General features: G+C 53.5%; 2 protein-coding genes and 1 pseudogene across 4 annotated transcripts; 1 reads left to right on the forward strand and 2 right to left on the reverse strand.

Annotated features, from left to right (window-relative positions):
• Nucleotides 1-7,590, forward strand: Mpnd (MPN domain containing). The gene is made up of 13 exons (NM_026530.5): nucleotides 1-56; nucleotides 130-386; nucleotides 1,077-1,313; nucleotides 1,788-1,911; nucleotides 2,418-2,499; nucleotides 2,666-2,762; nucleotides 3,071-3,143; nucleotides 3,216-3,292; nucleotides 5,741-5,909; nucleotides 6,008-6,078; nucleotides 6,271-6,360; nucleotides 6,704-6,796; nucleotides 7,316-7,590. The coding sequence occupies exons 1-13, from the start codon at nucleotides 50-52 to the stop codon at nucleotides 7,400-7,402; spliced, it is 1,464 nt and encodes a 487-aa protein (NP_080806.4). The 5' UTR covers nucleotides 1-49; the 3' UTR covers nucleotides 7,403-7,590.
• Gm16276 (predicted gene 16276) lies at nucleotides 4,942-5,389 on the reverse strand (annotated as a pseudogene).
• Nucleotides 7,550-27,459, reverse strand: Sh3gl1 (SH3-domain GRB2-like 1). 3 transcript variants are annotated; one of them, NM_001357649.1, is made up of 11 exons: nucleotides 27,215-27,459; nucleotides 25,668-25,889; nucleotides 10,923-10,991; nucleotides 10,726-10,798; nucleotides 10,116-10,259; nucleotides 9,840-9,973; nucleotides 9,604-9,762; nucleotides 9,375-9,478; nucleotides 8,783-8,907; nucleotides 8,644-8,700; nucleotides 7,550-8,536 (listed from the first exon to the last, which is right to left on the reverse strand). In NM_001357649.1, the coding sequence occupies exons 3-11, from the start codon at nucleotides 10,929-10,931 to the stop codon at nucleotides 8,340-8,342; spliced, it is 1,002 nt and encodes a 333-aa protein (NP_001344578.1). In that variant the 5' UTR covers nucleotides 10,932-10,991; nucleotides 25,668-25,889; nucleotides 27,215-27,459; the 3' UTR covers nucleotides 7,550-8,339. The 3 variants fall into 3 exon arrangements, with proteins under 3 accessions (NP_001344578.1, NP_038692.1, NP_001239400.1); NM_013664.3 differs by lacking the exon at nucleotides 25,668-25,889 and having other exon boundaries at nucleotides 27,215-27,437; NM_001252471.1 differs by lacking the exons at nucleotides 8,783-8,907; nucleotides 25,668-25,889 and having other exon boundaries at nucleotides 27,215-27,437.
• Between the last annotated feature and the right edge of the window lie 69 nt (nucleotides 27,460-27,528).

Consider the following 27,528-nt stretch of genomic DNA (forward strand, 5'->3'; position numbering starts at 1 on the left):
GGGGAGGAGCCCGTTCACTCGGAGGAGGCTGTGCCGGGACACAGCGTCCATGGCAGGTAGGATGGTCCGCGCAGGCGGGGACGGGGCAGCGGGACGCGACCTCTGCAGCCAGTTGCTATTTCGCTGCAGCTCCCGAGTCTCTGTCTCCCGGGGCCACGGCCGAGGAGGCGCCGGAGGAGGATGAGGACGACGCGGAGGCCGAGGACCCCGAGCGCGGGACGGGTAGCGGAGGGCGCAGCGGCAGCCTCGGTGGCAGCGGAGGCGGCACGGCAGGGCCTGGGATGGCCCTAGGGGGCGCGCTCACGAGGCGCGCGGTCACGCTTCGGGTGCTGCTCAAAGACGAGCTGCTGGAGCCCGGTGAGGGGGTGCTATCCATCTACTACCTGGTGAGCGACCCCCGGAGACCGTTCATGTCCTCCACTGCTAGCGTATAAAGAGAAACTGAAGCCCAGAGGAACCGTGTTAATCACAATGCCACATAGCTATAACCACTGCCATCTGGGTGTGTCCGCGGGCAACCAATCTGTGTGATTGCGGCTTCCCCATCTGTAAAATGAGGCCTTCCTTCCCAGGCTCTCTATGAAGATGATGGCTTCAAAACTGTGTACTGTTATTTAAAATGATCGCCCAAAAAACTCTTTGTGATACCAAGAATGGAAGGGAGCTTTACCCCTGACTATGCCCCCAGCCCCCTCACTGCGGGATTCTAAGCAGGGGGTCAATTCCTGACCTTGCACCCAACCAACCCCTCACTTGGGAATTTTAGGCAGGAGTTCTACCTCTGAGAACAGTCTTATTAAGTATTCCAAGCAGGTTCTGAAGTTGTGTGCTTCCTGCCTCAGCTTCCCCAGTAGTTGGGCTGACAGGCCTGGGCCGTTATGCCTGCTCTGGCTGCCATTACTTAATTTTAAAGTTGTGCATCTGGGTGTGGAGTGCCAGGAGTACTGGTGTGAAAGATGGAGTTCCTGTGACAGTACCTCTTGGGAGCCTTAGAAGAACAAGGACGCCAAGCCTCAGGGAGAAAGGAGTTAGGAATCACTAGGACTGAAGTGTTTCAGCCCCCTCTGTCGCTGCAGGGCAGGAAGTTTACTGGGGACCTGCAGCTGGATGGCAGGATCGTGTGGCAGGAAACTGGACAAGTCTTCAACTCACCCAGCGCCTGGGCCACACACTGCAAGAAGCTCGTCAACCCAGCCAAGAAATCTGGCTGTGGCTGGGCCTCTGTCAAGTACAAGGGCCAGAAGCTGGACAAATACAAGGCCGCCTGGCTTCGCCGGCACCAGCTACATATGCCTGTAGCTACGGCCGATGAGGTAGGAAGTACGTGCCTTCCACCTTGCGCTGTGGGGATGAGGTTGCAAAGGCCGTGGGGCAAGATAGAGTCTGATGTGATTCAGCAAGACGGCCTGAATTCTGAAGCACGGGAAGGAGGAAGGCAGGGAGGGGCAAGCAAGGCCAGGAGGGCCTCCTGGGCTGCCCGGAGGACTTGGGCTTTGATCCTGAAGGAGGTGGGGGTCATGAATACTATTGGCAGAGGGAACTGCTGCAGGGAGACTGTCAGGGGAGAGACAGGGCTCCGAGACAGTCAGTCTCACCCGAAGTAGTACAGCCAGGAGAAGACAGGCTGAATCCCAAGCGTGGGGAGAATCCGCACCTCGGACACCTCTGCTCACCGTCGCCCTCTGGCGGTTGGTCCAGGCAATGGCACCTCGGGCTCAAGCCTGGGCTCCAGTTTGTACTGAGTGAAGCTCCCAGCTGATGTTGTTGCTACACTCCATTCCCACCAGAGTCCCACCAGTGAAGGGGAGGAGGAAGAACTGCTGTTGGAGGAGGAGGAAGAAGATGTGCTGGCTGGGGTCTCATCAGAGGACAAAGGCCACAGACCCCCTGGGAAGGGTTCCTTGGAGCCAGGTGAGGGGCCAGGGCAGAGGCACTATGATGTGGGAAGATGGCTTTGATGTTTCTTAGGCCTGGGGAATCCTGAATCCTGATTCATATTCATATTCTCTCTCTCTCTCTCATTCTCTCTCTCTCTCTCTCTCTCTCTCTCTCTCTCTCTTTCTGTCTGTCTCTGTCTCTGTCTCTCTCTCTCTGAGACAGGTTCTCATTGTAGCCCTGACTGGCTCAGAACTCACAGAGATGCATCCTCTGAGTGCTAGGGTTAAGGGCATGTATTATCTATTTATTGTGATGGGGCATGTAGATCAGAAGTTGGGTCCCTTCTTCCACCATGTGGGGTCTAGGAATCAAACTCAGGTCATCACACTTGGTTGCAAGATCTGCTGAGCCATCTCGCTGGCCCTGCTTCCTCTGGCTCCCTTGGGCATCCTTGCTTCTATGCGAAGAGAAGAGAGCAGAGGGCTTACAGTGACTTCTCTCTCCCTCCCCCTCTCCTCTCCCCCCATCCCTTTCTCCAGAGGCCACACCCCCAGGGAAGCGTATGGACAAGGTGCCAGTGCCCATCCGTTACTGCATGCTGGGCAGCCGAGACTCCGCCAGGTCAGTTACATCATCTGCCCTGGTCCTGGCTTCCCTGGAATCCTTGGTTGGTTTGATCCAGCAAAGGCAGGGCCTGGAGTCCTTGGCTGCTGAGAGTACTCAGGACGGGTGGAGGTGGGAAAGAGCCTGAGTTCCTAAAGCCCTGGGACCCTCCTGACTACTCCAGGAACCCCCACACTCTGGTAGAAGTAACATCCTTTGCTGCCATCAACAAGTTCCAGCCATTCAACGTGGCCGTTTCCAGTAATGTGCTGTTCCTCTTGGTAAGTGGCTAAAGTCAATTTGCCTGGTCACCTTCCATGTCTAGGAACAAGGAACTCACTGACCTTCCTGGGTGAGGGACACTGAAGAGATATACAGAAAGCACTCAGTAAGGGCTTACTATTAGTAAATAATACGTGCTCATTTAGGAATGGACCCCACTGCCTTTGCACATGCTAGGTGCCTACATGCTCACCAGTGAATTACATCCTTAGGTTAAATGGTAGGTGCTTGATAAATGCACATAGGCTAACTCCTGCATTGAGATAGGAAGTGCAATCTCAGCCAGCCTTCCCTATTTTGTCCCCAGGACTTCCACTGTCACCTGACTCGGAGTGAGGTCGTGGGCTACCTTGGTGGTCGCTGGGACATCAACAATCAGAGTGGGTACTGGGCCTGGGTGGACAAGGGTGTAACTGGGGCAGGACTGATGGCTTCTTGTTGGTACCCCACAGTGCTGACCGTGCTGAGAGCCTTCCCCTGCAGGAGTCGGCTGGGGGACACTGATACTGCAGCCACGGTTGAGGAGGAGGTGAGGGCTTGGGGGTTGGGGGGCAGGACAGTGGCCATGTTCTGCAAATGTTGAAATGAGTGTCGGTGCCCATGTCTGGGGTAGAAATGCTGGCTCTGAGCTTTATAGCCTAGATTATGGCCTCCTTCTGCCACTCTTTTGAATACTGGGAGGATAGGCCTACTCCTGTGCCGAGATGTAATTTCGTTTTGTTAGTTTAATTTTTAGATGCCATAGGGTTTCTCTGTGTAGCGCTGGCTGTCCTGGAACTCATTCTGTAGACTGTGGGTCTGGCCAGGCTGGCTACAAACTCATAGATCCATGTGCCTCCTGTCTCCTGAGTGCTGAGATTAAAGGCATGCATGCACCATCACTTGTACAATCCTACATGTAACTTTCTTTTTAATCTAATGGCCTTTTTTTTTTTTTTTTTTCCGTTTTTTTTTTTTTTTTTTTTTTTTTTTGAGACAGGGTTTCTCTGTAGCCCTGGCTGTCTGGGAACTCACTCTGTAGACCAGGCTGGCCTTGAACTCATAAATCCACCTGCCTCTGCCTCCCAAGTGCTGGGATTAAAGGTATGCACCACCACTGCCTGGCTAATCTAATGGATTTAAAAAAAAAAAAAGATTTTATATATATGAAAACACTGTCCTTGTCTTCATACACACCAGAAGAAACCATCAGATCCCATTACAGATGGTTGTTAGCCACCATGTGGTTGTTGGGAATTGAACTCAGAACCTCTGGAAGAGCAGTCAGTGCTCTTAACTGTTGAGCCATCTCTCTAGCCCCCTATATGCAATCTTAAAAGGGTCTTCATATCTTCTGTATGGTGTTTTGCCTGAATGTCTGTGCATTATGTGTGTGCTTGGGGCCTGTGGAGGTATTAGAGGGCACTGGATCCCCTGGAACAGGCGTTATAGATGGTTGTGAGCCACCATGTGGGTGCTGAGAACTGAACCCAACAAGTGCTTTTTGGGGGTTTTCAAGGCAGGGTCTCTGTGTATAGCCCAGGCCATTCTGAAACTCACTCTGTAGACCAGCGTAGCCTCAAACTCTGAGATCTACCTGCCTCCATCTCTTGAGGGCTGTGGTTAAAGGCATGCACCACCAATATTTGCTTGTTTTATATTGTGCAAGAGTGTTATGCTTGTATGGTTGCACTGTCCATGCCTATGGTTCAGGGATGCCAGATGAGGGTGTCAGATCCCCTAGACATGGAGTTACTGATGATAGTTGAAACTTCATGTGGGTGCTGAGAACTGAACTCAGGTCCTCTTAACCACTGGACCATCTTTGCAGCTGCCAGATGCTCCCCCCCCCCTTTTTTTTTCTTTTTTTAAAGATTTACTTATTTTAGGTATGTGAAAACACTGTCACTGTCAGAAGAGGGCATTGGACCCCCATTACAGATGGTTGTGAGCCACCCTGTAGTTGCTGGGAATTGAACTCAGGACCTCTGAGAGAGCAGTCAGTGCTCTTAACCATTGAGCCATCTCTCCAGCTTCTTGCTTTTGTGTTTTGAGACAGGGTTTCTCTGTGTAGCCCTGGCTGTCCTGGAACTCACTCTGTAGGTCAGGCTGGCCTCAAACTCAGAAATCTGCCTGTCTCTGCCTCCTGAGTGCTGGGATTAAAGGCGTGGCCCAGCCAGATGTATTTCTTCTTTTTTTTATCTCCCATAATTATAATATAGAAATGTCTATGAACAAAAAATAGATATTTTTTGTAGGTGGGCAGGGATTTTCTAAAATACTGCTGTGAGTGAAGTGCACTCCAGGTTTTAAGCGTGAGCAGTCAGTCAGCTGTCAGCACTTGGGGACAGAGGTGAATATCCGTAGGCCGTGCATGCCCTTGATCTCTTCTTTTAATACCTGATTGACCATCTGGTGCTGCTGGACAGTCCTCTTCTCTTTAAATTCTGATTCGATTCTAATTTCATACATCGCCCCGCAGCCTCCTGAGATGTCTGTGACTTGAAGAGCTGTAGCTCGAGGGAACTTTTCTTTGAGAACCTGGGTCACTTTGAGTTCCCCTTCCATCTGGGAGGCAAACATTCGCTGCGCACAGTGCCACCGCCGGGCCCCATGCCGCCGTGCCCGGCGACGCAGCCCCGAGGTCCCAGATGTATTTCTTTTTTTTTTTTTTTAAAGATTTATTTATTATTATATGTAAGTACACTGTAGCTGTCTTCAGACACACCAGAAGAGGGAGTCAGATTTTCTTACGGATGGTTGTGAGCCACCATGTGGTTGCTGGGATTTGAACTTTAGACCTTAGGAAGAGCAGTCGGGTGCTCTTACCCACTGAGCCATCTCACCAGCCCCCCAGATGTATTTCTTAATCATACTCCCACCATGTTTGCATGGGTACAGGGCGGGGAGATGCACTGCTTAACTACTTTTGTGAGAAACTCAAGTGCAGCTCGAGGCTCTGGTTCTGCCCACCCTAACCTAACTTGTCTGTCTACAGATCTACCAGGTCCTGTTCCTTCGAGGCCTGTCCCTGGTGGGCTGGTACCACAGCCACCCACACAGCCCTGCAGTACCCTCCTTGCAGGACATTGACGCACAGATGGAGTACCAGTTGAGACTGCAAGGCTCCAGCAATGGCTTCCAGCCCTGCCTGGCCCTGCTGTGCTGTGAGCCCTCAACCCCCCCCCCCCCCAGGCTCTGGGTTGGAGGATTTACCAGGCCAGGCCCTCTGAGCCCCCTTCTTCAACCTTTATTGTTCCCACAGCCCCCTACTACTCTGGCAACCCAGGCCCTGAGTCCAAGATCTGCCCTTTCTGGGTGATGCCTCCCCCTGAGGTGAGCTGGAGGGATATGGATGAGAGCGGACATCGGGTGGGGTTGCATCTGGGCAGAGGTTTAAGGACTCTAGAGGATGTGCTGAGTCTGAGGCAGGCGACTCCAGTTCTGGGTTGGGTTGGGCACTTGTGCCTGTTTCTCAATCAAGCCCCAGGCAAGACCTCTCTGACTGGTCTCCACCCCTCCTAACAGCAAAGGCCCAGTGACTATGGAATCCCCATGGACGTAGAGATGGCGTATGTCCAAGATAGCTTCTTGACCAACGATGTTCTTCAGGAGATGGTGAGCAACCTGCATGTAGCTGCCACTCCGGGGTTTCCCTTGTTTGGTATGTTGAGATACCGTCTCCTTATGTAGCCAAGCTTTCGATTATCCTGTCTCAGCTTTCTCAGTGCAGAGATGACAGGTTTGCTCCCACACCTGATTGGATGACCATTCTGTAAAAGCTGTGTCTACTCAGATATGTTTGTCATTCCTGAGGGCTCATGGGTGTGGCATCTTGGGATAAGGCTAGCCCACTGTCAGGGCAGGCTTGCCCTGCAGTCAATATGGATCTATCCCTGGCAGTTTTGGGAACTACAGGGCCAACAAAGCGCGAGCCAGGTGTGTTGTTCCTTGCCCTCAGGTGATGCTGGCTGAGTTCTACAAGGGTGCCCCTGACCTGGTGAAGTTCCAAGAGGCCTGGAGCCCAGAGCATACCTACCTGGACAAACTCAAGGTGAGGTGTGGACCTGTGGGGAGCACAAGGCCACATCCTAGAGTCTCAGGAGAGGTGGCAGGACCTAGGTGGCTGGGTGAGAGCACTTGCCAGACATGCAGGGGCCCAGGTTCCACCTGCAGCTGTGAGTGAATGTAAGCATGAGCCCTCCTGCTGACTACTGGGTCTGTGTGTGGTGGGTGGTTTGAGCTGGACTGGTCCTTCTGGTGTGTGGAGTTGAATGCTCAGCCCAGGACAGTGCTCTACACTGTGCACTGCTCAGACTCAACACACACAGTGATGCTGGGTGTGGCACACATGTCAACCGGCACCCAAAGGCTTGTGCATGTGAGGTCTGTGTGTGAGTCTTCTTTTAGGCTAGGTTAGCTTGAGCTACACAGCCAAGACCCCGATCCCCAAATCTTCAAAGTGGCCCCTGCCTACCAAAGGCTGCACCAAAAGTGCGTCCTTAGGCTGCAGCCCCGGGAGGCCAGGGCTACGTGTCCGGAGCAGAGCCTGACCTCAGCCCTACTGTTGCAGATGTCCTTGGCCAGCAGGACCCCGAAGGACCAGGGCATGTGCCACGTGCTGGAGCAGGTCTGCAGTGTGCTCAAGCAGGGGAGCTGAGGCTGCATAGGCTTTGCTGTCCTGGGACAGGCTGGGTAATAAAGTCTCTGAGTGCCCACAGCACAAGCCTGTGGCTGGGGTGGGATGGCAGTTGTTGGGGTTTTTTCGGGGGAACAGGGCTTCCCTGAATGAAGATGGGACAGTGGCTATATAGAAAGAGATATTTAATACTTTTTTTTAAAAAAAAATTAGGAGTACAGTTCATTTCAGCACAGGCTGGAGCAGGACAGTGTTGCCTATCCAGGGGGCGTGGGGTGTGGCCCCACGTGCCAGGGATAAGCCACGGGTTATGGGGCAGCTGTAGAGAAGAATGTAATAGAGCCCAGGCTGGAGGCCTCCATTACTGGAACATGGCAGGGTGAGGCAGAGCTGGGTCTATGGCCAGCCTAGCCTGCTGGTTGAAAAAAGGACCTGCCAGCTGCCTGTGGTCAGCTTCAGTCACATGAATAAGTAGCAATGGAGCTGGCTCAAGGGAAGGTGCCAGGGACCTGGGAATGTCCACTCTTCAAGGCCTTTGTGCTTGGTCTTCAACAGAGCTGAGCTGGGTCTGTGGTCCCATGGGAAGTGTACACATTTGTGCCTTGTGCACTTCTTCATGAGCAGCAGGTGCCAGGTGTCTCTGTGTGCTGAGCTGGGGAGCTGGCCAGCCTCTGCTTGCAGGCTGGGGATTCCAAGGACCTGCCTGCCTCTAGAGAGCCTGGAGAGGGGGCATGGGCCCATCGCCAGCAACGGGCTGGGAAGGGTTGAAACAGCTGGAAGCTGATACCACCAGGAAGGCAATAGAACCTCAGGGTGGGCCTTTCCGAGTCTTAGGATAGGGGGGCCCCAGGGCTGAGGGAGTGGGGAGGAGTCCCCCCTGGAGGAACATTAGTGTTTCTAGAGCACCTTGGCATTAGACTGCTGCTGCACTGTGACTGGCAGCGGTGTAAAGGCCCAGTCACTGAGGCAGAGGCACCAGCACCTGCACGTAGCTGAGTGGGAAGAAGCCTGATTGGCCGTGCAGCATCCCCTCATACCAGTTCTCGTCGATCTGGTTGGTAAGCGTGATGAGGTCCCCCTCACGGAAGCCCAGCTCGCCATCATTCTCTGGCTCAAAATCATAAAGCGCCTTGCAGCTTGGCTGGTCCAGGGGTGCTGGGAACAGGGGAGCATTGTCAGTGCACTGCAGACAGGCTAGTGGCCAGGGTGGGAGTGGGGGTTATAGTAGTCCCTCTCACCCAACTTCCACCCCAGACACTCACGCATGCTCTTGCTGGGCATCCTGATGGGCTTGTCTGACGATCTAAATGATGAGGAGGCTGTTAATAGAGAGGAGGGCAGGTGTGAGTGGGGTGAACAGGCCTCGCTCCATCCCTGGCACCTTCCAGGGGGGTTTGCTACCTGTGATCTTAGGTGCTGGGGCACAGGGGAATCCCCCATTGGGCTGCTCCAGCTCTCCAAGCTCAAAGGGCTCCCGGGGCCGGGGCTTGAACTCCCGCTTGGGGCGTGAGGAGGCTTCCCGAACCCTGCAGGAACAGAAAACCCTGAGTACCCATATCCCCTCTTCTACTCTGCTGCTCCAGTACCTGGGCTGGCCCTAACCAAAGTCCCCCACTTCAAGTACCCAAACACTGCCAATCACCTCTGCCCTCAAAGCCACCCCTGGGCAGTGATGCCCCTGGCCACTCAAGAAACTGCAGCCTGACACCGAAAGGCAGAGGATGCAGACCTGAGCTGCTGGCCCAGCCAACTCCCTTGTCTCCTCACCTTCTAGCTCAGGCTACCACTGCCATTTCCCATAGTGCCCTGCTCCCTCCTGGGCCCCCACTGCTACACACACACACAGCTCCGGGGATCCTTTAGACACAGCCTAGTACCAGCTTGCCACAGCCTGTACATGGCCAGGCAGGTTGGGCTCACTGCTCATGTTTGTCAGCAGAGGGCGTGTAGCAGCCACGGGAGCTGCAGGAAGTGGGAGGGAGGACACACTCACCTGCGCTTCAGCTTGTCAGCCAGCTCCTCCAGGATCTGCACTGCCTGCCGGTGGTAGTCCAGCTGGGCATCCACCAGGGCCGAGAGCTGGCTCACCTGCTCTATCTGCAACAGGGGAAAAGCCAGATGACACGGCCACAACCTCATCCTGGAGCTTCAACAAACCCCTTCTCAGTAGGCAGCCCCATCTTCCTAATGGGATAGTGTCCTAGGCCCCGCGTGACACGCACATCAGTCTCCAGGAGGTTGTGCATACTGGTCTCCGCCACCTCCTTGGACTCCTCGAACTTCTCTAGGGCCTGGCGCAGCTCCTCATCGGGGATCTTGCCCTGGCGCTTCTTCTTGTAGTCAAAGTCAAGGCGGCGGCCCTCCAATTTCTTCAGGTGGTGCTGTGGGTGCAGACACGTGATGGAGCAGTACAGCTGCGTAAGGGCACCCTCCCCACCACCCAGGGACAGGACAGCACCTGGATCTCCTTCAGATCCTTGTCACACAGGTTCTGTAGTGGGTCAATGAAGTTCTGCTTGACCTCGATGTCCAGTGAGTCCTTCACCTCAGCCAGGCGCTTCATGGACTCACCTGCATCTAGCAGGGCATCACCTGCAGGGAGGGGTGACTGTCATGGGTAGGACTTCCCTGAGTGACCCCCATACTAAGTCAAGCAAGCCAGAATATGGCCAACAAAGGACCCTCCTGCCAGGTTTCATTGTCCCACTCACCCAACCCCTCAGCTGCCCCTCACCGAAGTTGGACTCTCCACCTAGTTCCTTGCCATGGCGAACCATGCACTCTCCCAACAGACCCTCTGACTGTGGGTAGCCAGGGTTCTTCACTTGGCCCCGGATCTTGGATACGGTGTTCAGCATAGTCAGCTTGGCTCTCGAGGCTGTAAGAGGACAGATGGCCTAAGTGGGCTCCCAGGCGCCTCTCCACACTACTTTACTGAGGCATACCCCAGATTAGGGTCCACATTTCCCTAAACTGGCCAGTGGGCCAGGAGCCAAGAGATTATCTCTAGATGCATTCCCAAGGAACCTGGCAGTTCACACAAGAGGGGACCAACTCCCATACATCTATCATCTGTAGAGGCCAAAATGATCACAGCACTGTGGTCTGGGTTCCTGGAAATGGCCTCTACCTTCTCCATCTTCAGTGACTGTGCCCTATCTCACTCTTGCCTGTGAAGACCTGGCCCTACTGCACACTGGCCCAGCAAGTCAGCAAAAGGGATCCTTGTGTGTGGAGGCCAGCAAAGAGTGGAAAGGCCATTATCACTTCAGTTTAGGGGAAGTCTGAGGAATCAAACATGGTATTCTTCTTCCCACTGATCTAACCAGAGGCCCCGGTCCTACCTGGGTTAGGCTGCAGATATTCTATGGTTCTGACCAGCACCTCTGCCACGGCCTTGCTGGTGACATCCACCTTCTGTGGAGAGAGCCACCGTGTTAGAGCCATTAGATGCAGAAGTGGAGCTGGGTGCAGGCTCTTCTGCCCTTCAGCACAAGTGGGGCCCACCAGCCCCACACCCCAGTCCAGTGTGAAATCCTACCTTTTCCATATCTTTAAAGTCATCATCCAGTTTGGTCCCTTCGGCCCCACCAACCTTCTCGCTGACCAGCTGTTGGGTACAAAGGGGAAGGCATGTGAGGGCACAGGAGAAATTCCTGCTGGCTTGTGGGGGACAACTACTGTGCCTGTCAAGGATGCAAACTCTGGGAAAGGCAGGCAGATGGGGTATCTGGTGAGGCCTGGAGAAGCCAACAGTGCTGAGGTGTGCGGTGACCCTGCACAGCACTGAGCACTGCCTCTGAGGGCCCAGGCTCATTACCCTGTGGAGACTGTTCCACCTGACCCTGCCACTTGGGATGCTGCAGGCTTCCGGAGGCTACTGTGTACCTGAGTCCTTGGTGCCTGCCACTGTGATGACATTGACACCTGATAAGCATGGCTCCTCAAGGAACCCAGAACTCAACTCACTTTGCAATCAGGAGCCTGGAGCAGAGTAGACAACAGCTGAGGCCTAGCCCTGCTGGGCCTGGCAGAGAGCCCTGAGTGCCAAACCATGTGTGTCACCCCTCTGGGGCACAAGGCTCCAGTCTGCCCACCACAATCATCCTCACTCATCACACCCAAGCCCCTAGGACACACCAGCAGGGCAGCCACTGTCCAGGTCACCTCATGTGAGGTGTGACAGGTCCACTACCAGCTATGGAGACGGAAGGCTCAGTAAGCACTCTGTGTGGTAGTTCTAGGGGTCCTTGCTCAAAGGCTAAAGGCATGGAAACCCTACATGCAGAATGGCAGGCTGGCCTCCTGAGAGAAGGTACCAGTGTGGCTTTCAGATGCCATGGCCTTGGTGGTCCCGACTCCGAGCTGTTGCCTGATATGAGCAAGGATTTTGCAAGGTCTGTGTGGTGCCCCATGCCATAGGCAGGTAAGGACTTTGTAGAGTAGCCTGAGAGAAAGTGACCAAAGACATCAGGAAATAGGGTGACTGCAGGATCGCGGAAGTGACCTCCCAAATCCTGTGCTTTGAGTAGCCACCCACAGTGCTCTGAAGAAGGCTGCTAGTCTCTGGCTTGCCCTGTCCACTAGATAGGGCTGCCCATGAGGGTCCCCAGAGCCTATCTTAGATCTTCATTCTATGAAAGGCCCAGGACAGGCCCCACCAGCTGCATGGGTATTCCCAGGGAGCCCCACCAGCTTTCACAGTTTCAATTCTCCAGTCTGAGCAGAGACAGGATATCACCAACCACAAGACCTAGCTCTTATGGTAAATGCAGAAAAGTGAGGCAGGGCCACAGCTTCCGGGGGGATAGCACCTGGGCCTGGGGACATGGCGTCTTAAGGAAGGCAGCAAGGCAGGAAGAGGGGAGCCCAGAGCACATCTAGCTGCTCTCTTAATGGTCCCATCTCCTGTGTCCTGTGATCTGAGGACCCAGCCTCCCCAAAGCCCAAGAGCTCCGCTGGGGCCCCACATCACTGGCCATGAGCAAGCTGCAACCCTCATACTCTGAGCCCTTTGCAAAGTCATATCCCTCCACAGCTCGTGGGCAGGTACTGGCACAGGGGAAAACTGGGAAACTCAAACCACCCACAATGCAGAGCCAGAAGGCAGGGTGCAGCCTGTTTACAAGTCTGTGAGGGAACATCACAACCTCCCACAGCACAGCAGGGTTGCATGGTAGCATGCAAACATCTAGGTTCTTGGCAGAAAGCTGCCTGCCCTGCAGAGGTCACCATCCCTGCCAAGAGCTACCTTGCTGCAGTCCCCTTGAGGTGCAAACTGGGTATTGCTCAGTTAAGTCCAGACACCCTGGCAGGGCTGATGGGTATGTGGGCATCACTGCCCTAGTAGGATTGTGCTGGGGAAACCTAGGGGGACGTGCCCAAAGCAATGCGTACTAAGACTGCTCCCACTTCTCTGGCCAGCCTGTTTCCACAGATTTGTCCCCTCTTAGAGCACAGGAAGCCAGTGGCCTGGTCACTCATGTTGGGTCTGCCTAATATGGTCTCTGCTGACAATGTTGCTGTAAACCAGGCACCTGGGGTTGGGGTGGGGAGTACACAATGGGGAGACTGGCTTCCCAATGGGATCACAGAGACTAAGGTGCTACTGGGTAAATCCACTGCCCCATATTGTCAAACTAAGCAGACAGTATCTTTCAGAGCATGATACAGACCATCATGGCTGCATGGGACAGGAGTCATGAGGCATGTGACAGGATGTGTGACAGAGAAGCTAGGCAGAGGGGGGTTTCTGGCAGGTCTATGGGGGCTGCTGCTGGGCAGCCATCCTTAAACAATCACATCCTTTTACTGTAACTTGGTAGCCATGTTGGGGCAGTGTTCAATCTGAGCAATGACAATCATGTCACAAAAGGGAAGGAAGAATGCCCAGTGGCTTCCTGCTGCATCCAGTTACAGTCATCCAGAGGGTCAAAGTAGGGCCCCACTTTGTGTGACTGAGCATGACAACTGTCTATGGATGGCCATGCTGTCCACTGAACACATGCACCTATGCCTCATGCACTGCAGCTTCCAGCTCCTTCTGCTGCTCCTCAGCATAGCCTTCAAAGACCAGGGGCTCAGCCTAGTTTCGGGCAGGCTGACAGAGGTGGGGGTCATCAAAGGCCCAGCTGCTCCAATTTACCAGTGTCTGCACCATGACAGACCCATTATCCACAGAACCCTGGGACCACCCACAGGGAGCCCATGTCAGCCTGGAGAACACAGGACATGGAGGCTGGCTAGAAAGGATATATTGAGGCTAGTGAGGTGTGTGGGAGCCGTGCCAGGCCCCTGTGATCACAGTTCACAGATGGAGAAAGTGAGAGCACTCAGCCCAGCCTTCTGTCCTTGCTACAAGCAGGCCCTGGCTATCTACCATTTGAGGACCTCAAGGTTGGAGTTGCTGTCACCGTTCCTTCTTAGTTTACGTCCCAGTCCTTCCTGCTTAGCAGAGCTGATGGAGCCCCACATGCCCAAGCATAGCTTGTTCCGTTCCTGATACCTGGCTCCTGCTGGGGAGTCATCGTGGGCAGAGCAGGCATACTGAGCAGCACACTGGACTCTCCAGAAAAGAAAGGGGTCCTGACCCTATTGTCCTCCTAAGTCAGGAGTCTCCAGTTCCCCAGTGTCACATGATGAAGGCCAGATTCTGACCCCTTGGGTAAGGCTCATCTGCAAGCTGCTGAGTCTCCTGCTTACATGCTCATATAGGAGGGACCATGCAAGAAGGTGGCCAGCCACTGCCCCATGAAGTGGCATGGCATGTCCTGGAGCCAGACAAAGGCCTCCACTGATCCAAACAGAAATACCAGGATGTGGGGTGAACAGGGTGTCAACAGGGACCACCGCTGTGTGCAGGGAGGCACCATGGGCCCTTATCACACATCACCGGCTCTCGTAAAGAATTGGAATTTGCTGGTTGTGCAAGCCACTGCCTCCTTTTGTGACAGCAGTCATGAACTTCCTCTGGCCTACCAGGAAGCTCAGCAGGACCCAGTGTGCCACCAGGGCGTGGTGCTTCCCCAGAGGAGCCTTGATGAGAAGCAGTGGTACCAGTGATCACTCAGATTTCTCCGTGGAAACCACTGAGGTGTCCCCATGACCAGATTGGGCCCCCAGAGGCACATGAAAAGGACTGTCCTGTGTGGTAGGCTGAGGCTCATGTGAGAACTGAACTCTGAGAGCCATAGGCTGTGGGCTCTCAGCTGAAGGTGTCATTAAGTCATGGGCTATATCAGAATGTTCCAAGCCTCTCATGTTGTCCCTAGACTCAGGGACATGCCAGCTGAAAGTCTTGCTAAAGTCTTCTTCCCTGACCCTGTCACAAGTCAGACACCTTGCCTTGCTAAGACTAGGGTCTCAGTTCTGGCTGGGACAGCAGAAATCGGTACACAGCCTGGTCAATGGCCATACTTCCTGTTTGTCTCCCAAGACTTTCCATAGTGCATCCTAACTCTGCTTCCTTTATGTCTATGCTGATGGGAAAGCGCCCAGGACACAGGCCAGGCTCTTGGCCAATTTAGCTTCTCATGTCAGGTGAAGCAGGAAGGCTGTGCCTTACATGCTGTGAAATCAACTTCAGATGAAAACTTATATTAAAGAAAGAAAAGGAAGGAAAGAAGGAAGAAAATCTAAGCCACAAACAAATGAGGCCCCAATCCCAGGGCACACAGGGCCTCTAAAGGACAGTCCCAGGGATGCTATTCACCCAAAGGGCTACACAGCCTGCTCCACACAGGCCTAGGAACAAGGAAGAGTTTCATGAATACAGGACTGACAAGAAGGCCTGCCTACCATCCGGGAGGCAGTGCCCAGTGACCCCTGCATGGCCCTGGGAGCATGGGCTAGTACCCCGTGGGTGATAAAAGTTGAGCCCCCTCATGTAGGCAAATCAGGGGGACAGATCTAAGGGCCCCAAGACCCCACCCCTCCCATCCCCAGGTCCGAGCTGTCTTGTCTGTTGGAATCCACCCTGCACTCATGCAACTCTCTCCAGCTGCACACTGCTGCCTTGGAAGCAGCAGGAATTGAGGCTGTCATCCAGTTCCCAGCATTCTGCCTCAGCCTGACCACAGCCACCTCCCCCACCATGGCAGAACGTTCTGGAAAGTCTGAGCAAGCTAGGCAGAATCTTGCTCTGCACCCTAGGGACCTAGCTCTGGTGGTTGGGTGGGGCTGTGCCACAGGATGCAAAAGTGGGAATGACAGGTTTCTTTGAAGGACAAGTAGGATGGCCCAAACCTGCTAGGCCACCAGGATGACAGCTCAGCCTCCCAAAGCTGTAATTTACACCTGTCACACCAGACCTGGGTGTCAACTGACACATGGACAGGTCAGGGAGACCAGGTTCTACAATCCAGTGTGCTGCTCAGTATGCCTGCTCTGCCCACGATGACTCCCCAGCAGGAGCCAGGTATCAGGAACGGAACAAGCTAGGCTTGAGCATGTGGGGCTCCACAGCTCTGCAAAGCAGGAAGGGCTGGGGTGAGCAAGGGTGACAGTGACATTCCCATGCTGGGGGTCTGCTGACCCCTCTGTGCATGTTGTGTTAGATGACATCGTCCCCTGCAGAAGAGACCATGAGCACTGGGCATTTGTTGAGATAATATGTATTAAGATAACAGACAAATGAGTGGCCTCACCCTCAGTGTGTCAATGCCAAGTCACCTAGGTCTGGTGACGGGTGACAGGGAGAAGCCTGGGGAAGGGGAAGGACAGCACATTCCTGGCATCACACAGCCCCGGGTGAGCAGCACCTCAGCAGCCACAGTTGCCTGGCCACTCAGGCCCATACGGTCACTCCTGAGGCTGAGAGGCTGCAGGGAGACCTCTCTAAGGAGGAGTGTGGTGGGCGTGGTAGTACACAAATGTCATTCCAGCACTCAGGAGGGAAGCAGGAGGAGCAGCAGGAATTCAAGACCATCTTTCCCCACGCAGTGAGTTTTGAGGTCAGCCTGATTTGAAAGCACAAAGCAGGGGCTGGACAGATGGCTCAGTGGTGAGAGCACTGACTGCTATTCCAGAGGTCCTGAGTTCAATTCCCAGCAACTACACGGTGGCTCACAACCATCTGTAATGAGATCTGATGCCCTCTTCTGGTGTGTCTGAAGACAGCTACAGTGGACTCACATACATAAAATAAGTAAATCTTTAAAAAAAAAAAGAAAGAAAGGAAGGAAGGAAGGAAGCAAGCAAGCAAGCAAGCAAGAAAGGGAAGAAAGCAAACACAAAGCAGGCCCTGGGACACAGTGGTGGAGCACTTGCCTCACCAGGCTGAGTGAGGCTCACGTGTGCTCGCTCACCAACAGCACCCCAGAACTTAGGCACAGTTTCAGGCCAGTCTGAGCCACAGACACTGCCTCCAAAATGAATGAATGAATGAATGAATGAATGAATGAATGAATGAATGAAAAATTAAAAAAAGAAAAGGAAGGGGAAGCCTCTCCTACACCATGCTAAGCTTCAGATGCTAGTGACACCCACCCACACATCTCAGGGTAGGGAGTGGACTGTGTGTGTCCTATCAACTGTAGCAGTGATAGCTGGGCTACCATGCCATGGTAGTAGGGATGAAGGAGGCTGGGAAACCCACATGTCCCCACAGTGGTCACCTCATCCTTTCATGGCTCACCTCAGAAGTGAGGCTGGGACACGGCTACCCCAAGGACACTGAGCACTGATGGATGCAGTGCCAACTCCTTTTAGTGTTCACAGGACCTTTCGTCTTGAGTTTATGGAGTAAAATGCACACAACCCAAGCCTGGCCCCTCCCCTGTGTCAGCAAGTATATCACTAAGGATGTAATACTGCCCAGCTTCAGTCCAGAGTGACAGCAGTGCCAAAACCTTCCTGCCCTCAGTCTCAACTGCACAACATTATTATGTTTGGGTGACATCTATGCTTACTGCCCTCTTCTTCCCACATCTGAATTCCAGTGGCCATGTGCTCTGTGAGTCACTCATACCTTCCTACAGAGGCTGCCCATTACTGGCCTTGTCAGTTAGACAGCACTGTACATATTTGGGATGCTTGGGTGCTTGTCAAGACACTGGCTAGTTAGAGCCACCCTGTCTAGGTGTTGCTGGTCTTACAATAACTATTATTTTTGTCTGTAAGGTTCAAGAGGGAAAAGAGATGATTGACCTAAGCACAAACACAACCAGCAGGTCATAGGAGGTGCTAGGCCCGACTGGGAGGGAGGAGTGGGCACCTGTGTGGAAATAGCCAGACAAGAGGGATGCCAGTGGCCTGTCAGATGAGCAAGAGGAACCCGGCATGGGACATAGTCCCATTAAAACTGCCAACACGTTCCTCAGGAGAGCACATGAAATTAGTCTCAGAGGTGCCCTACCTTCCTGCAACCCATGCCCTTAGACACTGTGAGCTCCAGAGGCACTGCAGGAAGGAGTTAATGAGGATTATGCAGTGCAGGACACCCACAGGGTTAACCTGGTCAATGTGTTTTGTGCATAAACCTGGACATATTGCCAGCTTCCTGAATGAACATTCAGCAGTGCCTGTGACCAGTGATTTATTGTCAGTGCCCAGGGGACAAGTGTACAGAGCTGAAGGTTGGGTCTGCACAGCACAGGAAGTGCCTTCAGTCAGTAACAAGGGCAAGGGCTCAGAATACTGGCTTCCATTCTCTAAAGGCCCAGATACTGATCCTGGTCCTTAGATCTATGAGTGTGCCCTCGTTAGGAACTGTGGGATCCCTAAAGCAAAAAGGCCTATGACAGAGACTGAAACCTCCTAACTAAGCCAGAACAAACCTCTCTCGGCAAAACTGCCCCTCCCAGGCATGTTGTTACAGTGACTGAAAGCAGAGTGAAGATGACTTTCAGAGGCCAGGTCCCACTCAACACATCTCTCAAGTCACCAGTGCAGGACCCTTAATTTGGAACGACACTGGACTACTTCAGTCACAGCCAACAGCAGCACACCAGCATCCTGACAGAGCTCAGCTTCTGTGGCCTGTGAGGCTTATATTTCCTCATCCTGGGACACAAGTGCACATGAGCACCATACTCAGGGATCAGCCTGAAAAGCACACGCACTGACTGAAGCCTGGGAGTGTGGAGGCGTGGAAGCTTCGAGGCCGCGGGGTCACTTGGTGAGAGGCTTGGGGAGCTGGGACCAGAAGCAGCATGGCAGCCTTTGATCCCACTAGGAACACAGGCCCAGGTGCCAGCTCTGTTGAGAGTGCAGACCCTGGGATGGCAGATGAGCTAGGAAGTATAGAGGCTGAGTGGCAAGAGTTCAAGTGATGGCCTTAGCTTCAGATTCATGGTGATCCCCCTGCCTCTGTCTCCTGAGTGCCAGGACCCATGCTTAGGCCAGCAGCCCTGGTTCTCAGAGAACAGGACTGACCATAGGCCTGGGAGCCTCCCAAGCTTTTTGTGGTTCGCCAGCTTGGGCAACACAACAGGGTGGCTGAAATATCACCCTCCCCAAGGGTTCAAACACACAGCAACAGTGGCTCTGGGCCTGGACAGGGTCACACCGATGGAATAACCTGGTTATTTTCCAGGCTAGGATCACAGATACCGATATGGTCACAGCAAGCAGGCAGGGCTCTCAGCCAGGGCACCTGCCCAAGGGTCAGCCACATGATGACCATGTACTGCCCCACTGCAAAAACAGCGAGACTTAGAGGTATCGTACCCCTCTGCTAGGACAAATGACAGATGAAATGGTGACAGCATCTGAGTTCACAGACAGCTCATTCACAAAGCAGATTTCCAACCACCACATATGGATAACTGGGTCATCATCTGCCACCTCCTGCTGACAGTGCCCCATGCCATCTCAAGGTCCCTAACTAACAGGACTTATTCTAGATGTCATCAGAAACAGCTTGTGCCTTACACTGAGGAAGGGAGGTGGCCCCTGTATCGTACAATCCTGGAGTACATGGGCCAAGTACAGCTTGCCACTCTGCTGGCTCTGAAGAACAGAGGCAGCGCTAGCTGTTAGTGTGCATGAGCACAGGCATAGCCTGTTACCCTGGAGAGGGTGGAATGGAGCCTCTCTGCAAGGGCCTCAGAGAGCATCTCTACTCACAGCTGGCTGAGCCCTAGCAGCAGCGGCATCACATACTGTCCTGCTGACAGCCAGCAGGACTGGACTGCAGTTGATTCCTGCTGGCCATGGTGATGTCTGGACACTCCTTAAGACAGTTGCCAGCAGAAGCCACTGACTGCCAACCCTTCCTCCAGGCCCTACAACCTCACTCCAAATCCTCAGGTCTTCAGTTGTCTTCAGACTCAGTCTCAAACCTGCAGAACCCTAATTTCCCTGAGACCATGGGGAAGCTGTGGTGTTAGACACCAGGGAGTTAAGATGAAACTGCCAAGGGCCAGGTGACTCCCAGAGGTGGTGTGGGGACAACACTGTTCCTATGATGATCCTTTTACTGTTACACAAGGCCAGGGGAAACTCCTGGGTGGGCATGAGTGAGCTTTGCACAGTTCTCCAACCTGCCACACTGGGACACCCACTGTGAACCAGAGAATTTACTCTTCACTCTCTCCCTAGGGTATCTGAAACTCCACTTACCTAATCATGGCACACAAAAACACCAAGACTCCCCTCCTACCTTTTGTTCCAGAGTTATGGTGATGGAGCCAGAGCCCCTGCCCATACAGGGAGGGGGCTTTACCCCTAGGCTACGCCCCCAGCCCCTCACTGGGGACTTTGGGGGCAGGGGCTCTGCCACTATGTCACACCCTGGAAGAATCCATTAAAGGCAGATTTAAAATGGAGCTTTAGGCTAGACATGGTGGTGAACAGCTGTGACCTCAGGACTTGGGAAGCTGGAATAGGACTGTGAATTCAAGTTAGGATGGATTAGAGTAAGACTGTCTGAAAAGGAAATAACTAAAACACTTCCTGTGAAGAGTAGTCAGGCTATGGAGTGAACAGGCAGCTGGTGAGGCTCCTGAGCTCCTGCACAGGTCCATATGAGTGCTGGTGGGCAAGCTGGGGAACGGCAACTGGAGTCACACTCAGTGCTGGGATAGGGGATGAGGGTGTGGGAGTGGTGGGTGCTGAGGAGTGGCTCCCAGACAGAATGGGAGGTCAGGAGGGACCTAAAAGACAAGGTGGTTCCAGATACTCCATAGGGAGTGGCAGGTAGTGTAACTACATGCAAGTGCATGAGATGCAGCCAATGCCGCCTGGACAAAGAAGTGAAGTAGGTCTCTGGGCTAGAGGTGATCCAACTCATGGAGACCTGAGCCAGGGTGTGTGGAGACTGCTGCTTCCCAGCAGGGTGGCCTAGCTCCTCCGGGGAGAAAGGCAGCCTGGCTGTTCCCAGTCTGCTCTGTCAGCTCTGGGTCACAGTTGGTGCTGTGACACTCTGTAGTCTCCTATGGCCTAGCCTAGCAAGCCTCTCTCCTGAGTCCTAGAGATACATCCTAAGACCAGAGGGCTATAGTCAGGCTAATTTATCTGTAAGACCAGTCAGACTTAGCTGGGCGTGGTGGCGCACACCTTTAATCCCAGCTCTTAGGAGGCAGAGGCAGGTGGATTTCTGAGTTCGAGGCCAGCCTGGTCTACAGAGTGAGTTCCAGGACAGCAGGGCTACACAGAGAAACCCTGTCTCAAAAAAACAAAAACAAAACAAAACAAACAAACAAAAAAACCAGTCAGACTTGCTCCTGGCCAAGTTTCAAAGGACCCATGAGCTACCCAGTTCCCTCAAGTACTTCGTGATCCTAAGAAGTCAGGCCAGGGACACTGTGGGAGGCCATACAGCAGACGCCCCATTCTTAGCTTTGAGCAGAAGGCCACTTTGGTGGTATCTGTCAGCTGGTGCCAAAAGCTTGTATTGGCATACCCAGCCTCTAGGAGCATGCTGAGCAATACTAGAGAACACTGGATGCCATGAGGGTGAGACTGAAGTGCCGGGTGTTCATGGGCAGAGGGCTACCCTCCAACAAGCGCTGAGACGCCAGAGAGACAGGGTAGATGCAAGGAGGGTAGAGGACCAGGCAAGGCAAGGTGCGAGATGCACAGAGTCACCACAGAGAGGTAGGGTAGAGCATAACACGGCTTGGGTAGGGTGTGGGCAGAGCTGATGGTATGTAGAATACCTACCCCCAGTGTGACCCCTCAGAGCTCTTGGCAGAGATCTGAGAGGTTCCTGATACTAGGGGGACAACTTAGCCTGGACCCCAGAAGCCTTGGGACCCATCTGCTTTCTCACTGACATGTCATTCACCCTTGAGTGGTTACACAGGTGGGAACATTTTCGACGTAGGCCAGAACCCAGTTCAGCCTGGGAACAGTTTCCACTCGTGACCCAGGACAAGGCAACAGGGAACCTGTTACTGTGCCACCCTGAAATGCTGAGGAGGTATGTTGGTCCTCACGGGTCAGCCACTCTCACCACACGCGGAGGGGTAGGGGAGAAACAGCAGGGAAGGAACCCGGCTATGGGAGTGCTCCAGAGAGGTCTGCTGGCAGGTGCTGAGTCAGGGCCTGGGAGGAAGCCACAGCTGTGGTCTAAAAGTGCTTGGCAAGTGTCTCATGACCCCCTTGGCATAAATCAGCAGGTTTTCTAGGAGTTGAACGGAAAAGGAAGATAAGGCATCCTGCAAGCTGCATGCAAGGCCTGCAGAGGGCAGGAAGAGGCAGCAGGGCTAACCCCCAGCAGAGAGAAGCTCAACAGGGCAGCTGCAGTTCTCTCTCTGGTTTTCCAGGGAGAGCTCAAAAAAGGGCCAGACAGTGGCAACTCAGCCTATTATACATCCATACAGCTCTGATGCCAGCATTTGAAAAAGCCAAGGCAGGAGGATGGCCTTGGTTTGGATTTGTTGTTAGTCTAGGTGATAGACTGAGACCCCATCTCATAAACAAACTTCTTAGAGAAATAGAAATAAGTAAGCAGGGAATGGGGTGGCTCAGTTGGTACGGCCCCTGCTGCACTGACTCTTGGCTCCCATGTGAAGAGCTGGATGTAAGGAGGAGACAAGCAATCCCAGTACTACTGGATACAGGGGAACCCCTGGCCTGCCAGGCTAGTCTAAGTGATGAGTCCCAGGCCCCGGTGTCGAATGCTACCTGAGGGACAACACCTGAGGTTGACCCCACAATAAACATATAAAATGGCTTGGAAAGCCGGGCGTGGAGGCGCATGCCTTTAATCCCAGCACTTGGGAGGCAGAAGCAGGCGGATTTCTGAGTTCAAGGCCAGCCTGGTCTACAGAGTGAGTTCCAGGACAGTCAGGGCTACAGAGAAACCCTGTCTCGAAAAACCAATAAATAAATAAATAAATAAATAAATAAATAAAATGACTTGGAGCTGGAGTTGGGGGTGTCAAGCCTAGGCCTGGTTCCATGCCCCACCCCACCCCCCCAAAGCACTCCTATGGCCTCTCAAATCCCACTGGGGAAGTGGGTTGTGGAGTGGCAGAGAGGGTGTTGGTGTGTCCTGGGTCTCTGTGAGAAAGGCTATTTTGGTGGAAGGGAATGGACACACACACAGATATATGCAGGTGCACTGCATGCATGCATATGTAACAGGAGCCTCTCTGGAAGAGCCCTCGCTGAAGCACAGGAGGATGGACGGGTACTGACAAGAGGACTACGGTGGTAGGCTTTACAAACAAGATGTGACAATCCTCATGGACTGCTGTGAAGCCACAGGCTGGAGCTGCTTGGACTGTCTAGGAATGGGGGTGGTAGGAGGGGTGCCTAGCATACATAAATGATTAGTTGGGTGCTGGAGTCCAGACTTCTGACTCATATGGACTTTCAGCTTACTGATTAAACGTGGCCTCATGTGGAGGAAATTAAAGCAAAGGCTGAGGTGTAGCTCAGGACTCAGCTGTACCCATCTCCAGAGGAGAAGCACCAAACACATCCCCAAACTACAGAGTCCCCAGTCTGCAGCCCCTCCTAGCCCTCAGGCCTTATGGGAAGTTAGGGCTTCTGCACCAGGCTGGGACATAGGCAGCTCCAACACAGCTGGAAGTCTTAGGCGCTGCGCTGGGGGCAGGGCACTCACCAAGCACTTGCCTGGTACTTGGTAGGCACTGGGCAGTCTCTAGAAACACACACACACACACACACACACACACACACACACAGACACAAACACACACACACACACACAGAGTCAATGGAAAATGCACTTGGTAATTTCCTTTTTCCTAGCTCTGACCAAACAATCTTTCTTTTCAAATTCTCCCTTTCTGTCAGGCAAAAAGGGAGTTAAAGGGGGGTGGGGTGGGGGTAGGGGTTGCATTCCAGGCAGCCATGAGCACCATTCTTAGTTATACTCCATCTCCACGCCGCTACAGAATGATCAGAAAACCAGCCAGCTCAAGCTAGCAGTCAAGACACTGAAACAAACTTCTGAACCTCAGGCCACTCCCACCTGCACCCAGACTTCCTCAGAACCCACACAGGAGGGCGTGCGAGGAGTCAGAGGGGACCACAGCTAGAAGACCTGTGCTGCCTGAGCCACCATCCTTCCACTTCCCCACCTGTAACAAGCGAAACTTCCAACTTCCCTCACAACCCAAGCTCATTCTATACATGACTTGCAAGGCTTGGCTGGGTAATGAGCTGGGGACCTGTGGGGTCTGGATGGGGCGGTGGGGTGGTGGTGGTGGGGAGCACGAGTTGTTGAAGCTTACTTGGAGCCCAGGTGCCTGCCCAGCTCCATCCATACCTTGCCTTGGCACCCCTGAACCTCTTTTGCCTTTCTGAGTCAGGGGCTCATGCTGACCTCAAACACACTATGTAGCTGAACTCCTGACCTGGTGTGTGTGGAGCTGAGGACGGAGCCCAGGGCTCCTTTACAGGCTCGGTGACTGTTCTACCTACTGAGCCCCAGCCTCTCCTGCCTGTTTCTCTTTTTTCTCTCTCTTTTTTTTTCTTTACAGGTAAGCTTTCACTATGTAGCCCAAGCTGGCCTAGAACTCACAACCCTTCTGACTTTCTAGTACACAGGAATTACAGGTATGCCCTGGCATACTGGCTTGTGGTTTCTCTTTCTTATGAGAAAGATAATCTAGGGACTCAGGAATCCACCAGAGAGGTGTTACTTGGAGAAAAGAAACCCAGGAGGGAGGGACCCAGGTGAAAGAGTAGAATGTTGAAAACCTGGAAAACTTCTGCAAGAGGCTGGGCCATAGGCCATCCGTGTGCAACTCTTGAGAGCTCGCTCAGAGTTCTCTGGGACAGGGCCTTGGAATGTCTAAACAGTAAATTGATTCTCACCTGAGCTGAGCTTTGCAGGTTTGTAGGCAGGTGGGATGGGTGGCCCTCCAAGTGGGAAAGAGTCTAGTGGCTGCCTATGAGTCCCTGACAGGACCTGCTGGGAATCAGCAGGGGAGGGACCTCCGGGAACTCCATCTGAGGGATGTGGGGCCACAGGCATTCAAACAGAAGGACAGCCACAGAACCCAGGCTGGCATCACAGCCTAAGGAGTTCAGGCACTGGAGGTCTCTTGCCTACTGCATAGGTCCTACCACATCAACTCCATTGCTAGCCTCCCTATGAGGTCCACAGATAGAGCTCAGATGTCTTTATCCTTAGGCAACTGCTAGGCCCTTCCTTCTTTTCAGCCCTTGGGTGACAGCACCAGCTGGCTGCTCCCTCTGGCTGGGCCTCTCCAGACTGTGGGGAGAACCTTTCTCACAGGCATGGCCCAAGCAATTCCTTACACTGTTGCTCATCTCTCTGTGGAATCTACTCGAGCCAGCTCCACACCCAGGATTCTCGGGCTGTACTGCACAGCCACAGGATTAGCACATCTGGGGCTTCTTGGAACAGAAACCGGGCAACAAACTACGTGTTCACAGACCTCCCTGCAAAGATCCAGGGCTTGCATGACTATGGGTTGCAGGCTCTGAACTACTTGTTTGAATGGGGTTTCACTACATACCCTTGGAACTAACACTGTATACCAGGCTGGCCCTCAACTTGTAACAAAACCAGGGCTTCCTGTGTGGTAGGCAAGTACTCTACCAACTAGCTACACACCCAGATCTGTTGTCATTTTGAGATATGAAAGTTCTTACTTTGAAGCCCAGAGCCCGGGTCCTATCCTATCCTCTGCATTCCGAAAGCTATTCAGGAGTTCGAGAAGGGGAGCCAGCTGCTCCAACACTGGTGGGGTCTGGCCTCTGAGCTGAGTGAGACAAGCACTGGATTGGATGCACAGGCAGAAGACAGCCTCCTCCAGCCACACTAGCATCAACCCTGGTGACCTCTAGGGTATCAGACATAGCAGCCAAGCTGGCTCCACAGGCTTCACTTGGAACTCACTTGGCTTTTGATCCTCCTGCCTCAGCGGCCAGAGGGCCTGGGGTTACAGGCCTGCCAGGCTTTCCAGCAGTGTCCCATGTAAAATGCATGTCAAGCTGAGGTCATGGCTCAGGGTAGAGCTGTTGCCAGTGTGGTTGAGGTCCTGGGCTCCAACCCCAGCAAACATCCATCAAACGAGAGAGAAAGAGAGAGCGCACTCGCGAGCACAATCGATCTAGCAACCTGGAGGAAAAGGCAGAAGAAAAGAAACTCAAAACAGACAGGAGAAAACTCAGTCACGAACTTCTGGCCACTGAGGTTTGGTGACAAACATCTGTAACTCAGCACCGGGAGGCAGAGGCGGGAGGATAATGACTATGAGGCCACTCTGGCCTGACTGAGACAGAGATGAGACAACAAGGGTTTTCTCAAGCAGAAACCTGACAGAGCTGAGGGAACAGGCTCACTTGAGCCCAGGAGTTCAAGGCAAATATAAAACCTTCAACACACAAAGGTATCCTGTCATCCCAGCGCCTGAGAGGCAGGAAGATGGAAAATTCTGGGCCAGCCTGGACTACGAGCAAAACTTGGCCTCAAAAAACCCCCCAAAAGTTCCAGAGGGACATTACACTATAGGATGTCTGAAAGGAGCGCCTGCCTGCCTGGGGTAGGGTTCTCAATGTTTATACAACGGAGGCCAGGATGCCCACCCTACAGAACTCCTGAATGTCAACACAACCAGAAAGGAGAATTTCAGTTCAGAGTCATGATCGGATCGATTAAACACTAAACCCAAACCACCAAGTACCTATAGGAATCTATAGTATGGTACAGCCAACAAAAACGTATCTTTCAAAGAAGCATACATATGTTTTAGAAATAGGGACACAAACCTGACACATTTTGTAAACTGCAGAAGCCTGGAAAATTACTTTTCACTGTCTCTTTTCAACTTGCCACAGTGTCTACCAAGAGATTTTTCTTTCATTTTTGAGACAGGGTCTCCTTATGTTACGTAACCCTGGCTGGCCTCAAACTCAGAGATCTGCTTACCTGACTGCCTCAAGTGTGCAGGGATTAATGATGTATAACACCCAGTGAGCGAGAATGTTTGTTTTTGGTTTTTTAGGTTTTTTTTTTTTCAATCCGTCTTACAGACACCGGAGAGGGAAAAGAAGAATGGGACACTGATTATTTTTTAAGCCCTGTGTGGACTTGGTTTTTTTGGATATCAACCTAGACAAACATTTTCTGTGGCCTGAGGCTATGTGGTGAGAGTCTCGGAAGCATAGCCTGGAGACTTTGGGGGGGGGGGGGCTTGCCTTCCATGCTGCGATCCCAGGAATCGAACTTACGTTGTAAAGCCTGGCGGCAAGCCCCTCTCAATGAAGCCCTTTCGCCGGCCCTCCAGAGCTTTCTGAAAGCCGCCTAGACGCGCACACCCGGTGTCCCTCTTCAAAGCACGGGGACCCGGTCTCCCCTTCCCCGCTAGCCCAAGGGAAGCCAGCTCGGCTCGTCTGCGGTCCCCAAAGGCAGGCCCGAGACCAGATCGCCTGGCCTCGCCTCACCTGGCTCGCCTTGTAGAACTGCTTCTTCAGCCCCGCCACCGACATGCCGCCTGCCGCCGTCAGGCCTCCCGCTCGAACTCCGGTTTCCGCCGGCGCCGCCGAACCGACTTCTTTCCTCCGCGCGCAGGTCGGCGCCGCCACCGCCAAATCAGCTTGCCAGCTCTGCGCCCCCGCCCCGAAGCCACCTCGGCCGGCTAGCGCGCACGCGCGGCCGGGATATTACATGGCAACCGCACACTTCCGGTGACGCCCCCATATCGCCTCACCCCACCCTACAACGGCATCTGCGCGCGCTCCGCCTCTCTGCGCGTGCG

The sequence above is a fragment of the Mus musculus genome, chromosome 17 (assembly GCF_000001635.26).
Source record: "Mus musculus strain C57BL/6J chromosome 17, GRCm38.p6 C57BL/6J".
Classification (NCBI taxonomy): Eukaryota; Metazoa; Chordata; class Mammalia; order Rodentia; family Muridae; genus Mus; species Mus musculus.

Excerpts from the sequence above, each read along its gene's own strand:
- Mpnd (NM_026530.5), top strand. Across the intron at positions 1,314-1,787 it reads CTGTAGCTACGGCCGATGAG|AGTCCCACCAGTGAAGGGGA; the intron begins GTAGGAAGTACG and ends CATTCCCACCAG. Across the intron at positions 6,361-6,703 it reads ACGATGTTCTTCAGGAGATG|GTGATGCTGGCTGAGTTCTA; the intron begins GTGAGCAACCTG and ends CCTTGCCCTCAG.
- Sh3gl1 (NM_013664.3), bottom strand. The coding sequence starts at position 27,259 with ATGTCGGTGGCGGGGCTGAAGAAGCAGTTCTACAAGGCGAGCCAG. Across the intron at positions 9,974-10,115 it reads AGGTGGAGAGTCCAACTTCG|GTGATGCCCTGCTAGATGCA; the intron begins GTGAGGGGCAGC and ends CCCTCCCTGCAG. Across the intron at positions 9,763-9,839 it reads AGGATCTGAAGGAGATCCAG|CACCACCTGAAGAAATTGGA; the intron begins GTGCTGTCCTGT and ends CTGCACCCACAG.